Source organism: Varroa jacobsoni, unplaced genomic scaffold, assembly GCF_002532875.2.
Source record: "Varroa jacobsoni isolate VJ856 unplaced genomic scaffold, vjacob_1.0 scaffold_388, whole genome shotgun sequence".
NCBI classification, from domain to species: domain Eukaryota; kingdom Metazoa; phylum Arthropoda; class Arachnida; order Mesostigmata; family Varroidae; genus Varroa; species Varroa jacobsoni.
Genome location: NW_019213290.1, coordinates 147,920 through 163,564, shown reverse-complemented (window position 1 = coordinate 163,564; position 15,645 = coordinate 147,920). Strand labels below are relative to the sequence as shown.

General features: G+C 42.5%; 1 protein-coding gene across 2 annotated transcripts in view; it reads left to right on the top strand.

The window, feature by feature from the left end:
- The window catches only part of LOC111259955 (uncharacterized), a 64,311-nt gene that overhangs the window by 17,620 nt on the left and 31,046 nt on the right, over positions 1-15,645 (top strand). For both annotated transcript variants that reach the window (XR_015310811.1, XM_022832367.2), the window contains exon 2: positions 4,615-4,751. Coding sequence is in view for 1 of the 2 variants with exons in the window: in XM_022832367.2 (XP_022688102.2) it covers positions 4,615-4,751 (137 nt within the window). In the remaining variant the exon portion in view is untranslated. The remainder of the gene's footprint in view (positions 1-4,614; positions 4,752-15,645) is intronic.

Sequence of the window (15,645 nt, the reverse complement as noted above, 5' to 3'; positions counted from 1 at the left end):
GAAGAGGCCAGTTTCTCTGAAGCGAAACTGTTGGGGCCTATCGATTATCTTCGCCTTCTCTGTCATTGCCTACTCTAAAGGGTGAAGTCCTCTCTATGACTGTTTCTTTATTGAGCGACATAATAGAATGAATCGGTCCGCACGTTTCCTACGGGACCTGCGAAAGCCATGTGTACTAATGTGCTAGAGAAATAAAACCCGCCTACGTTCTTTATTTAACTCCCACGACCCGGCACCGATGTATTTCTCTATACGTACTTGAAGTCATAGATGATCAAAGGCTAGATAAGCTAACAAAAACTCGGTAGGGGGTCATTACTGGCCGAAGGAAAAATTAATCCAACCAGCCGACGTTGTGAAATATTTTTCATCCACAAACCTTGATCTGAACAAGCGGAGGGAAAGCGCTCTGAATAAAGATTTAACCTTGTATGGAAAAGCCCAAAACTGCTGGCTGTCAATAGGCTTGCTTTCAAGCACTACCATCTCAGGATAAAATTTATCTCAACTTGATTATTAAGGACATGTGTCCATTAAGGCAAAAAAAAAACTGTGCATATTCCAGATGGTTTATATGTGTAGTATTCTAGTTCCGATTAGCCATAACGTGACGTGCTAACCCAGAAGAAATCTATTAGCGAAGATTGCTAATAGCAAAATAATATATTTTATTTAATAGTAAAGTACTGACGAAAGGCCCTTAGACCTACTTAATGTCAAAGTAGCCTTATCGCCAGTAGGGATTTCCAGAACTCTGTTCCAAGATAAAACTTTACCAGTCATCCTGTTTTCCTTGATTTATATATAAATATATATATATATATATATATGTATATATATATATATGTATATATACACCCTACATTTGACAAATTTCTAGAGAATTGAAACAATCAAAAATTGCTTTTTCTGAATGAAAGCCATTTACGTGTAGAATTTAAAGTCTATTTTGTTCACTCGAATTCCAGTTTTGATAGTTAAATATTAAACGAGTAAAAATATATAAGTTTATAATAGTTCCGTCAAAAAGTGCGTCACAAAGTGACCTCACATAGGTTTTAGTGTTACCATGGAGCCCACAGCCGAGTCATCGCTAACTGTAACGCTAAAAATCACGGATTCGATATGTTACATACGTGTCTAGTTGATATTATTATTACTACTTATTTAAACAGTATTAGCGCATCGCAAAGATGAAGTCTTCACCTTTGAGAGCTTTGCTATGACGGCGACTCTATCGGGAGGTTTGAGGCGGGGCGAAAAAATTGCGCATTTTGCGTTTTTGCTTCAGACCGATTATCAAATTCAGCATGGCTAAAACTTCCCATTTAGACTGCGAGTCCGCATTGAATTGTTAGTAGCAGCTTTATTCCGCAAAGCGGCCGGTGTCCCCGTGACGCAAGCCGAAACGTATGTTTCCCGTACAGCTTGCTGTTTTAGTGACGCTCATGATGAGCATGGGAAAGTTCAATGGGACATATTAGCAGTCGGTGACAGCTCCGAAGAAACAGTTCACTCTGTTCCATCTAAAGGGCATTTAGTGCAATGATAGTGTAATGGTACGTTAGTAATATGTTTATCTACTAAACTTTGGAATACGCGGTGATCTAGGTTCGAATCCTGGCACCGATACGTTCCGTCTTATGCTATGGGCTAGTTATGTGAAGCCAGGCTCGACAAAAGTACCAAGCGATTTTTCTAAACGCCATCCGTAAAGCGATTTCATGGGCGACTATATAAAGCTAGTCGTCCTATTCCCTGTCACTTATTAACCTTCGGATGTTACTTCGGCTTTGAGTCGGAGCTCGTCTATGGTGGACCTATATGCAATCTCTAACTAAGCACTCGCAGGTTTCTTATTGAGAGCTGGACCAGGGAGAGTTATCTTTTGAGGTGTCGATATTTGTATATACGACAGCTGTCCTGCAATGCGAATCGGGATACGATTAAGATTTTCAGTCAATACATATTTAATAGCTTAAAGCGGTCGCGGGACAATTGCATTATGAGATCGTTAAATCAAGGACATTGGTTTACCGCTTTTAAAAACGCTATCTAAAATTTGTTTAGACAGATCAGGAGACATGTACGCAGAGAACCCTGTAAATAGTGGTAAAAATCAGCTTCGAGAACACAATATCAGCTTTATACTAAAATGCGTAGCGTTCTTAGTTCAGACAAATTATACGAGAAGTATGCTGAAATGTTTAAAAACACCACCGAATGTAAGAAATAATAATAATAAGTGCTTGATTCCTTTTGGACTTGAAGCTTAAAAATGGGCAAGCGTCTCCCAATTCGGTAGATCTATCTTTGTATTGGTTCAGATTAATCTTATGAAACCGTTTCTTATTATAACCAACTAAATTGTTGCGCACGACACGTATGTAAGTTTCTATCGGGTGACCGACTTCCCATTGCCCGAAAAACCACTGCTGTTATTTGCAGGACAATACGGCGTTTCACTCTGTAGTTTAGCTCCTACCTTCTTTTCCTAGCGTGCCTGTCTCCTTTTTCAACGTCACCCGAAAAAGGCAACATGGTTCTCCTGTCCATCTCGGTATCTCAGTTTTTCATTGCACCGTCTGATACCTTATATCCCTCCGCGTACATGTTTCCCGCCCAGGACAAATTTTATGGAGCCTGAGTGAGCTTCACAGGCCAACATGCTTTCCACCACTCGCAGTGCTGCCCTTTTACATTGGATAGTGTTATAGCAGCAGCCGAAGGTCGGTATCATTGTGGAGTATTGGTTCATAGCCAGCAACGACAATGACGTCGCCGTCATCAGCACTTCGTTGCGGGCGGTCCACATCATCTATACGATCTTGGGTAAATTGTACCTTGTCGTGTCGTCTTCAAGTCCCAAGGTTCTGTTTAGAATAGCTGCTACATTTGAATCTGTTCTACGTTCCGTACTCGAGACTTACCAGTCGGTCGCAATTTCACTTGCTAACGCTACTTTCCCTTTTGACCTTCGTGTCTTCCCCTCAAACTTTTCGTTCCTTTCGCTACTCGAAGCAGTAGGCCAGCACTCACGGCAGCAATTGCTACCACTTCATTCAGGACGACGATAACTACGACGACTTCCGTTCAATCCGTCCTCCCCCAAAACATTTCTGCCATCATCTCCTCCGTCTTTGACTGCCCCTGCAGTTTATCACAATCGTTTGTTGTTGAAAGTGACAGGCTGGCTGATTGGTTCCAGTGGAACAATCGGTTTGGTTCGGCAAATCCTGTACATGATACATATGACACCTGGAAAGCTCAAAAAAGGATTACAACGACGCTAAACCTGCTTTGTGAAAACGGGTTTACTTAGCCGCATCCCACGTGGCGGATATATCTAACTAACTAACTGCAATGCTGCGCCATATTATAAAAAGCAGATATTAAAAAAATCGTATGGGAACACTGATGGAAATGCTGGTACCTGAAGTAAAAGAGGTGCCGTATAACTGTGTCTTTCTGGCTTTTTCATTTTGGTCGTCATTGTTCTTATTTCTTGCTATATACCTTATATGCATACAGACCTATGGATATGGGCACCTGCTGTGCCCAGAAGCGAACAGTCGATTGTCAGCTATACTTAGACGGTTGTTTGATTCCAAAAGAAAAAAAAAGGAGAGATCAGGATAAAACGAGCTACTGCTGGCCGAAGCTGTCATTGCAACAGGCAGAGCCGCGTAACGCTTCGTTTTTTTCGATACCCTGCTCTTTTTGTTGCGGCCACTTTCTGACGCTCTGATCTTTACTCACTATCTGATTTTTTGATTTCCTTTTCTACATGGGCGTGGGCAAGTATAGGCACCGATGAGTGCGTATATATATATGCGGGTGCGTGCGCGTCTGTGTGTACACGGATGGCTGTATGTATATACGCAGGCGGGTGCGTGTGTTTACGTATCTAGATCTCTTTGTGTGCACGGGCCGGTGTATGTACATGCGTGAGCAGGTCTGTGCGTGGGCGTAGGCCTGTCCGTAGGCGGGGGCCTATGTGTGGGTAAGTGTACGTTTGCGCGGGTGGGTGTGCACGTGTGTTCACAGTGGGCAAGTATGATTTTCTATGGCAATTCCAGCCCGGATAAGGCACCAGTCAAAGAATGGGCTCTAGCGATCACTTAACTGAAAGATAAAGGGACAGGGTGGGGATGGATGTAGCGGTCTAGGAAAGAGCAACATCCATACAAGAATCAAGCCGTTTTAGCTTTATTTCGTGGCCTTTGAACTAGGCACCTATGCCGGCCAGCACAAGACGTGCGATGGCGTATTCTATATTCTTCTAGGATGAAACTTTTCTTTTGTCCACCACTAACTAGTTATCCATTTGAAGAGTAACAGAAGAGAACTCTTCGGTTTAAACACACACAGAGCAAATAAAAAACTACTTGAAGAACTCGCTTCTCAAACTTTGTATATTTACAAAGTGATCCGAACAGCTAATAGGGCTTAATCGTTCAACGCCTACCAAATGCTCACTTTTGGACAATCGGGTTTAATGAACCTGTAAACTAGAAGCTTTTATGCCTTCCCTTAGTCCGAGCTCGACAATAAGAAAGCCGATCGAAATTTCCAATACTATCTAAACATTAAAGCTCGTCATTGATTTTTCAGGGACGTCTTATCAGGCGTATTAGAACGGCGTGGATTGAATATCTCATCAGTATCGGTAGTTCAAGAAGGTTCATCAAAGAAGCCCAATCTAACTACCGATACCCATAAACTGGCCGGGTGTCACTTTCGCATCAAAGGTAAGTATTCACAAATGCAGTAAACCCAATTCTCAGTCATGCTAAGGCTGATCAGCAGATTCGACTGAAGGAAAGAAAATAGTCTATGTGTCAACCGATTCCAACCCCCTAACGGTTTGCTTTTAGTTTCAATATATATGTAGATGTGTCTCACGTGCTATATTTCTAATCCGGTTTCTAAATCTTTTTTTGGAATTCAACTTTTTACTGGCATTATTTCAGGGTGATCTAATCTAATTTGTAGCAGAAGAATTCAGCCATATTCTGTCTCAAATGCTTCACTAACAATGGAATTCAACTCGATTGAATCAGAAGCCACGAGCAGAAATTGAGAGTCTAGCGCAGTCATTTATTTAATTTAAAAATTTATTTTATAGTATTAACTCGTTACTATGTTTATAAGCATACATCTGAACGATATGCTGAACCAAATATAATATTTTCTACGATACTTGTAAATATCGATACATAAGGGGCATATACGCAATAATGATCCGTTTGATTACTTTGAAATCAGTTTCGATGTTACATTGTTCCTAATTATTTGTATACATAAAATTTGAATAAGGCTTCCTTTTTGGTATCCCGTATATAAAAACTTCTGACATAGGGCTACTACGATAAGTTCCATCCGTTTCCAAAGCTTTTGAGAAGCCCTCAGCTTAGTTAGAGCTTCTCACGGAGCCGGTTTCTAGGCGGGAGAAGTCTTAATAAACAGGCAGAAAAATAGGGTCTGGCGTTTTATGAGCGGCTGCTTGGTCTGTAGGGCTTCTGAGCGACGACGTGGCGATGAAAAGCGTTCAGTAGCGGGACAGACGGAGGCGGAGTGAATCTAACTCCGAAAGGAAAGAAAGCCATCTTTGAAGAATATCTGTCCAAGTACCTAAGCATAAGCACTTTAGCGTGCGAGGCAACTCTGCTAGTGACGCGATGTCTGTGAGAAGCCGGGAAGGCCACGCTTTCAGGGAAGGCACAAGAGTTTTCAATGAAAGTGTTTGTTTACGCGACCACAGAATAGTTGTAAATAGGAGCGATATTAACGGAAGTAAATGTTTGTCTGTCTGCCCTAAAAGTATTGCTGGCGGTTTGATTGTTCTCGACTGTATTTGAATACTGCAAAGTCGTAGATGTCACATGTTTCTACTGGTCACTAGTTTAGGATCCAATATGTCTAAAAAAACAGCTATTAAATATTATGCTGCTACATTTTCGGCTATTTGTAGCAGTTGCCTGTCGATTCCGACACGCTGCGACTAGCGCACTACTAGTTAAGCGGCAATTCTCTATAGAATTGAAATTTCAAAATAAACGTGCTGGTATATTGTCCGGACCCGAGGATTGCTACAGTTTGTTGTGAGCTTGTTGCTACCCACTATCCTTACCATTCCTGGGTCTGCTTTGAGTCCATTCTGCGCTTTCTCGTTGAAGATAAGTACCTTGATCGGATGAACCTCGCTGCCGAGCAAATAGGGTTTGATAACAAATTTAAGAGAACAGATTGTCTCTGCCCCAGCTGACCAGCGTCTAAAAATCACTCACGCTCGTTCGCAGCGTTGACCGCGTAGCTGTGACCACGTTCTTACAGGCGGCTAACTTAAATTGCCAATCAACTCGTCATTTCAGCCAATTCCTCAATGTCTTTAACGCGTAGTGAAACCAAAAATTCACTCGGCAGCCCCAACCGCACAGACGGCCGTTCCATCGGAGAAATTACAAGCAACCAATCTTAATAGTAGTTATAACTAATACAACTGTTGTCGTTTCGAAACGTCGAGCAAAACGAAGGGAAACTCAGGCTTTCCATCTCATTATGCTATTCGCGGTCTCTTCTTATATATTATAGTGCTATCACGACTTTCGCCACGAGTCTCTGGGTAGTTACAACAGCAAGCCTTGCCACGACTTAAAGTCATCGAGTAGCAAGCTAGTCGCTGAACCTTTCAATGAACTACGCAGCGAATCCGAGTAGCTGCTTCGCGCGGGGTCAACGTGCGAATTTATCGCTCTTTCGGCCGTCACAGAGAACAGAGCCGACACACTCCCGCAACTGACACGACCACCCCCGCCAAATCAACCGTCATTGCCCTTCAAATCATTACCGTCTCTGTCCAGCAGCGTCGAATGATGCCATCGCTCTGAGAACTCACAGAGAAAAAGTTGCTAAGGAGGCCCTGCATCCCACACGCTGATTCCCTCTTTCTCACCCCAAGCGACTCCTGGAACTTTGCCTTGATCAATGGCGGGTTACCTTTTCCCGTCAAAATGTAACCGTGCCCAAAGCTGGTTGATCGTTAGTGGGAGGCCTGTTGCCGTATAATGACGCCGATGTCAGCTGCAACCCTGGTTGTGGCAATATATTTGCTAGTCATAGTATATATGATCGCTGGTGGTCTAGCAGAAGTCGAGGAAATCACAATGAGTGCTGACAACGGACGCGTCACCAGAAGCGTTACAACAACACGCTACAGGTAATGAAAAGCGCACTCAATCGTGAATGAGTTCTTCGCTTGGCCAGGTAATGTCTTGCGATACGAGAAATCTAGCAGCTTCTCGAATGAGTAAGACATGATGGAAGCGTTTGCCGATTCTTCTAGAAATAGACGAAACTCTATGAAAGAAGATGGGCCAACTGGAGAGATTTAACGGCAGGGTAAACGACCCGCTGATACCGAATAGACAGAGATAGTTTTCGAGGTATTCTACAGCTTAGACTCAAAGGCTGTTTGAAGAGGCAACATGCGGCAGAAGGAGCTGGACGCGCGAGAGCAGCCCATATCTTTCCTGTTAGATGTCTGTGCCGATGTATTATCGTAGACATAACAGGATTGAAGCATCTACCCCGCCACTAGGGACAGCGGTAATGTTATTAGTACTGTTCCTATATGTTAACTTTTACCGATACTATTAATCAATCCACTTTTACTTACCATACCGTAAGCATGTGTTGCTATGCAATAATTACCGTATTCGAGCCCGCTTAGATCATCCTCAATCCCCGATTTCGCTGCCAACTACCTGTACCAAAAGGTGGGAAGCGACCCGCTAAATGAGACAGTCGACGTTATCCGCGAGCAGAATGTCTGCTACAAGTTTCCTTGACTTACTTTTTCTCTTTTGTTATTATTTCTGTCGGAAGTGCTAAGGCTCGTCATTGCCCGCGCGTACTTCCACCCAGGCTCGATTTCGTCATGTCTGTGGCTGCATTGTGAGACTGTTGTAATAGCAGTAGTCCGTAGTAGAAAAATTAAAATAAGGAGACCGAAACGGGAAAAAACGACAACTATAAAATTAATATGTTATAAATATTCATACGCTGTCACTGCCGCTTAGCTGGCCGGCTTCGTCACATCAAAATCCTCAAGTTCATACTTGTACATTTATAAACATGTGTGGGTATGTATGCATGATTGAAAAATAGCGGTAATGCACTGTAGCAATTGAAAAACGTACCTTTTTCTGATGATTGCACGACCGATTTTCTGTTGCTTGTTTCGCTGCTGTTGCCCGCGTTCGTCACTTGCAATGGCCTCATTTTATGGTAGTTCTTTAAGAAGCTCTCGCTTCTCAGTCTGACGCGATTGGAGAAACGTCCAGACGGGTTGGCAAACAGCCGTATTCTTCCTTCTGGTATTTTTCGCGGCAACGGCCGCCCTAGCAACGATGTCGTCGCTGACTTCCCCATGATTCTATTATATTTAGCTAATTAGTGTTTTTGTTTGATGTCCGGTATTTAACTCGTGAGGCATTACTTCTGACAGCTGGTTCCCAGTACGGGACAAAGTATGCCTTTGACCAGATTCGAACTTGGACCAGCACGTGTTTCTAAGTTTGGCCGGCAAACACGATACTCACTATGCGGTCACGGGAACGTGCTACATTCGGCTAATTGGCCACGTTCACTGGATTGAGATTGCAGTACTACTACTACTTGAGGCAGTAATAGTAGAAAGATTAGATAATAGATATTAAATTTTACATTTCACATTGCTGGGTAACGCTTGACGATTATTTATATACAATAGGCCAGGGGTCGCTGGATGAGCCCCCACCAACTGAATCTATTACGTGACATGTGTAAGTATATATATATATATATATATATATATATATATATATATATATATACATATATAACATAAATAACGAGCATGAATACATTAGTATCGACACAGTCCGGGGTATGCAGATTACGTTATATCGTGATGTATGCAAACAAACGTCAATTCTACGTATAGAATGCATATAAGTAGCGAGGCAATGACTCTTATTGAAGTACATCATTTCAAATGACAGCCTACCTGAGGACATTGACGAAGCGCTTGAAACGAAAGAGGAAATACTCATGTTTTAGCTTGACGGTGCCTTTGAGGGCGGCGATAAGTGTCTTAGTAAAAACCGACCTGATATTTATATCTGGCCGTTCGTTGGCCGTACGGTTGGTTTTCAGTGAATTTATTCGTCGTCAATGAGATATTAAACTCAGCCTGCAGCTGTGAAACACGTTTCCCTTTGGTAATGTCTTATACGGCTTAGGTAAGGGGCTTTTTTTGAATTGTATTGCGTTCATAGTAGGTCCAGTGGCGATCGTATTTGGTACGAAAGAAAAAATCTTTTAAAAAACGTTTTCAAAAATCTACCGCGCAAGCTTTTCACTTTGCAGACTACATAATAGACCAGTGATCAGGATAAAGTTGAGTTAATGGACGTACATACGACGCCCCGCCTAATCGAAAACATCAAACGTACTCTTGGCCACGTATTATGCATATCTGATCTATTCTTCAACCTTATTCCCTGGACAACTCCTTTATTTTTATACGTGTAGTTAAGTTATTGGCACAGTTTAGTTTAAGTTAAATAAAATTCAACTGCAATTCATCTCGTCGACACCCTATGCGGAACACACACAAATATACAGAGAGCTAGCACACGACAATGCAGATTCTCTAGCTCCTCCGAATTGATTTCTATTCACAAAACGATCGCCCTTCTTGCTTTTGCGTATAAGGGTTAGCTAACAGAAGATCTCATGATTACTGCGTAGCAAATTATAGTTTCCGCCTCTGCGACACCCTACTATAGTCCAGCTATGCATTTTGCATGCACGAGATGACCACACGCAGTCGTATATCGAGAGCGCGTCTATTGTTAGACATTCTCTATGCGCGCACAGCAGCGCCATTGTTATGTCATTTACTGGGGCGGCCCCTGCGTCAGAGCAATCATCCTCATTACAATATTCATGCAATAGAAATCAGAATAGAAAAGCAGTTCAGCAGTTGCCCGCTGACAAGTGCTAAATAAACTTCGAAGCAGCTCGTGGCTATGAATGGCGGAAAAGAATTGGGTTATTTGTGACTGCCTGGACTTTACTGCAGCCGCATGGACATAGACGTCGGCGTCTTTGTGCCCATTCGGTGGAAAAGAGCTTTACTCGGAACGGTAGCACAGTATACACCCCACCAACCCCCGCTATTGGCAATGTGTTAAATATTGTAAATAGTTTAGTACTGGAGTGAGAGAACGAGAGGTAAGTAACTTGGGCGATTCGTCGTGGGCTATTTGGTGTGGCGTGTGACGTCCTGTCAGCTATTGCTCGTGTACCTGGTTAGCCGCTTTTACGTCTGGTACGATATCACAATATTCTTGCCAGCGATAGTACCAGAGTTCGTCACTTGGACAAGAAGTACAGCTCATCGTACATGTACCTATAAATATCATCGAGTCAGTACGTATGCATGGACGCGTGCAGGTAACGATTGTATAGTTTGTGCCTCTAGCAGCCTTATTGAGAATAATAATACAATATTTAGTTCTGACAAGATATACCTGTGCGTTGGTGAACAGCAGCAGCAGAGGCGGCGGCGCTATGGGTGCTATAGGATATAATCTGTTGAAAGCGTATGATTTTTCATTTCTGATGCTTTCGACGCCATTGTCCCGTTGGCCATCGGCCCATTTGTTATGGTGCAATTGTGATTGCCCAATCGTTTCCATTACTTTATCTGTTCTCGCTAGTTGACGCTAATGCTGTTGATTACGAAAACGATCCAACAGTCACATGTTTAGCAAATGCGGATTCCGCCCACAGTTCGAACGGTGCCAGCTCCTCTAAAAACAGCGGCGACATCAAGAGTATGGGAGTAATTGCGTTTGCAGATTTGACAATGGCGGTTCGCTGTCTTGAGAGGTCGCCCTAAGACCCATCGCGTCGTGTTGTTGCCGAGCTTGCTTTCGCAATTGTTATGTCCGTAAGGTAATTAAAATTGAGGAAACAACATCAACAGAAACAGAACGAAGCTGCAGCCCAAGCGGGCACGGAACATTGCTATTTACCCCTCACCGAACCTCATTTACCGCCCCGACCTTCACCAGATTTGTAGATGCGCGTGGACACAGAAACCACAGCCGCAATGAACACATTAGCGGCTGCGAGAACCCTACAGTTCGGCTGGCTGTAAGATTCGCTGTTAAGAATTGGCGACTGAGAAAAGAAGATTGACATAAGAGGCACATAGCGTTTGTGACAGCGGGGAACGTACAGATTACAACACAGCATAAATTCCCGTAGGGTGCTTGCTTGTTGACATTCTGCGTGGTCTTTGTTTTGACGTGCGAAAAGGCCATGTGATACACCTTTTACAAATGTAGAAAGGGACGGACACACAGTGATAGTAACAATAAGTTGAAGACGGATGTTGTGAATAGGTTGCTTGTACGCAGAAATTTAGCAAAAGAAAAACCGAAAAAATCATTCCATGATAACTAGCGCCATGTCTCTGATACATTAGTATCATATACACATAGCCGTTATATGAACGAAGCTGGTTTCTGCTGTAACTGCTGCGATAGTTTTGTCCACAGTTACGATCCTTTCGAATTGACTTTCGTTTTATGGACATAACATTAACGTGCTCCTAACTTAAAATGGTAACTTCTTGTGATAGCGTACTGGGTTACATGTTTGTCTAGTGAGCTTGGGCATACGTAGTGGTCAAGGTTCAAATCCCGAACACACATGCTCTATATCGCGTGTACCCAAATGGGTCAGATTTGTTTCTCTCAAAAGGAAAAATCGGCCACCAGGCGATCACACCCCGTGCGGGAATCGACATTTACGCAACATATTACTAGAATTTAGCAATATGATATGCTATTGGGGACTGCGGATCCTCTGTCCGTCAAAATCTGTGGTCATCGATCTGTCCCAGAATAATACAGATCGCGTAATTACCCTGACGTTACCTTTAGCTTGACGACATTATTATGTTGTTTGGTATTTTGCGTTCGACAGCGGTTTATCTAGAACGATTTATATAGAACCCTATCGATAAATGCGGGGCATTCCCCTTTTACCAAAAAAATTCCGGTTCTGTGTCTCAAGTTGGTTCGAAGTCCGCCAACAATCGCAACTGCAAGAAGCCAAACCAGAAAGTCGTGCCATTAATAACATTAGCATGTTCCTAACAGAAACATTTGTTTACTCCATCCAGGTTAATCAAGGTCTAAGACCTAACCTAATGAATAATTCGAAAGGAGACTTTCTGGGCTGCGAATGCTTCGTTGGGTCGAATATGCACCGATACGACCGGCGTTAGTTGGCCTAAACGAAGTGGTTTTGTTCATCGTTAGCTTAGTATCTGGCAGTTCGTTAAAGCAAGGAGACAATGTGGCGGTGTTGTAAAAAAAAGCGTTTCCGATGGCCAGCTCTCACCCGCAGGCCTATTCTAACCTTATGAGTTTGTGCTGAAGACAGCTGGAACGCGTAGCGGCCGCGGATAAGAGCCAGAAAGTCAGTAGCTTCTGTGGCCATCAAGCCGTGTTATGATGCAATGTAAAAAAGCGCCTGCAGCGGTTTAGGATATAAACGAAATAAAAAATCTAGAAGAGAATATGTGCTGAAATTTTATTTTTATAACAAAAGAATGTTTTTCTTTTAATATTTATAAATTTAAAAATTCGTAATTTAATCATAATATAGAACGTTACTTTATCATGAATTTTGAATTGCTCGTGCAAGCAACAAGCATTATGAACGGGTTCGCTCATCAAGTTATTTTGACAGTCGAAACTATAGTACGGGTTAATTATCGTGAAGCAGAACATCATAATGGACGAGCTGTTAAAGGACGGGCCTTCGTTCGAAAGAACATTCAACGTCGCCTGTTTCAAGAACAACGCAATAAGAATATACGATAACTAACCACGTAAAGAAATAACAATATCTATAGCCATCATCAGTGGGTTACCGCGCTGATTATGAGAGACGGCAATGTACTCTAGCGCGAAGACGAGACAGCAACGAAAGAGCTACGGACATACACAATATTATACTGATCAGACCTTTGCGGTGGTTTGATCTAATTTTTGCACAACTAGCCTAACAATATGGATAATGAAAACAATAAAAAAAATTAGAGGCAACTGTACCTTCTCACAGGCCCACTTTATGAAGCCTGGCTAGGATGCAACCGATCGAACAGTCGCTGTCGATTACCCTGTTAATGGCTATATCATCGATAGTAACGCTTCGAAGAAAGCTACCCACCCACGCACCTCTATCTCTTGCGAAACCTTTTCCTAAATCTCTGCTCACTGCCGACTAACCACGATGGGGAAACACTCATACATCTATTCAGCACGATTCAATGGGTTGTGTACCGGAGAAAGTTGTCCCTTTTATAACGTCAGCCCTTAATTTCGTCAGCGCTCTTTCTTGTGCTCAAGCGCCGATCGTTGGCCATGAAATCGAAGACTCGAGCTTCTTCATCCGCAGCATCTTAAGAACTTAAGAATCTCGAACAATGGGAAGAAGTAGAAATTAGCACCACTGGAAAGTTCTATTTCTACTTTTGGTTATCTCCGATAGAAGCAACAGTCATACAGAGTGGTCTGAAACGTTACATACTGGGACGCAGGACGTACTCTGAGTGAAGTTGATGTGCCTCTTTCACGAATGTTGATCCTGTGAGATATGATGTTAGTACTTTAATAGTGAAATCATCGAGAAGAAGCCTTGCATATATTAGGCTGTCGTTGCGTTTTAAAGTTTGGATTCAAAAAGACAGAGCTACGCTAGAACCAACTGACTTGCAAAAATATGATAAATGGCCACCTGACTGATGGCCTGTATACCTATGCGTTTGTGGAAGAACAGTCCCGGGTATAGTAAGCCATATCATCCATATGTGCAAGTTCAATAAAGTACTGTTTAGCTTTGTCTTTCGGTCTTGAATCGTGACTGAATCACTGAATTGGTATTTTAGACAGGAACATCAATTAAATTAAGAAGACTTTTCTAAGTAGTCCGTGGGCCAGCTTTTCCAAGCTAACAATAACCCTAAGACGAAGAAACTCAAAAATGATCCTGAGCCGGCTTGGCACTACGCCGCCAACTATGATAATGGTAATAATGATTTTGTTATTTACACTATCGAAACGGTAATCGCTTGATAAATAAGAAAAAAATGCAAACGATTCAATCTATTATTATTATTATTATTATTCTCAATCATTATCGACACTTCATGATCGAATGTCTCGAACGGGGCACACTTCATTCCATGTCCATGTCATACATGCATATAGCCGCATTTAGTTACAGCTTTTGTGAGAGATCTGTTCCGCTTTTTTTGTCGGAACATTAACCATTACTGCAGCTCAGTCCTGACTCTGTTTTTTTCCTTTCATAAATGGCCGAGTAACGTCATCTCGTTGCCTTTCCTATCCGCCGATCATTTGAAGCATGTAGAAATTTGCCCTGCATCGCATACGGGCACTTCGCAACTTTCAGCTGTTTCGTTCGATAGCAAGCAGTCAGTAGGCTGGACAAGTAAGCGGCCAGTGAATCAGTTAACATTTCCATTTCGTCACTTTAGGCCGACATATATGTACATTGGTGGTGAACGACGCAAAAGCAGTGTCTTCGAGACATCACAGGTCTCGAAGGCAGGCAGGCAAACCTTCGAACTGAGTCATTGCGAAGCCCAAGAACTTTGCAACAAAAAGAACCAGTGAAAAGCTACATGACTGGAACCCTTTCTGAAACTCCTTTTCTTCAAGAAAATTCATTGGGCCGCATTTCGCGCCAGCCATTTCATTAACAAGGGTGATGGCAGTACTTCAGCGGTGCACATACAGTTTTTAGTAGCAAACCAGTAACCCATAGCTCAATATATATCTAGTGCCAATGAATACCACGGATCGCTTACATATAGGTATACCTTATAGACTCCTTTACCCGATTTGCTTTTTATTTGCTCGTTTTACCGCAGATTGACAGGTCTAGCAGTAAACACTAAATGTTTTTTTCCATGAATGCTAACGTACTTTCAAAACTGATTTAATGTACTGCTGCATCAAAGTACGTGGAGAAAACAGTATGACTTTTGCTTGCCATGGCCCACAGTCTTACCAGCTTCCGTTTCTTTGACTGCTCTATAGGACGAAGCGCAACTAGAAATAAGTATAGGCAATAACAACTTCGTGTCGCTAACGAAGTGCGCCGATCGCGTGTCTTGTACCAACGCAAATAATTGTCAGTATTTTCGGTGTAGACAATGAAACGAAAAATAAGATATCTTCCATTTTACTAAATTTCGGTTCTGGCAGGGCGCTCTCTTTTGTCCAGGACACTGGCGCATAGATTCCAAAAACAACGAACAGAGATAGACGCTTCCTGATTTAGACGAAGAAGAATCCAATACATGCACACATACCGCTGTGCCTTTTTGATATCCCTATTTAAATACGCATTTTTACTTCGACGATAAGCTTCCTATTAAACTACAAGGACAAAAACGCAGCCTGAATATCAACACCGAACGACGGGCCCTCTCCCTTTTTCGGTCGTTAAACGTAGACGTCGAATTGATGTGGCGATAGGTTCGTCAAT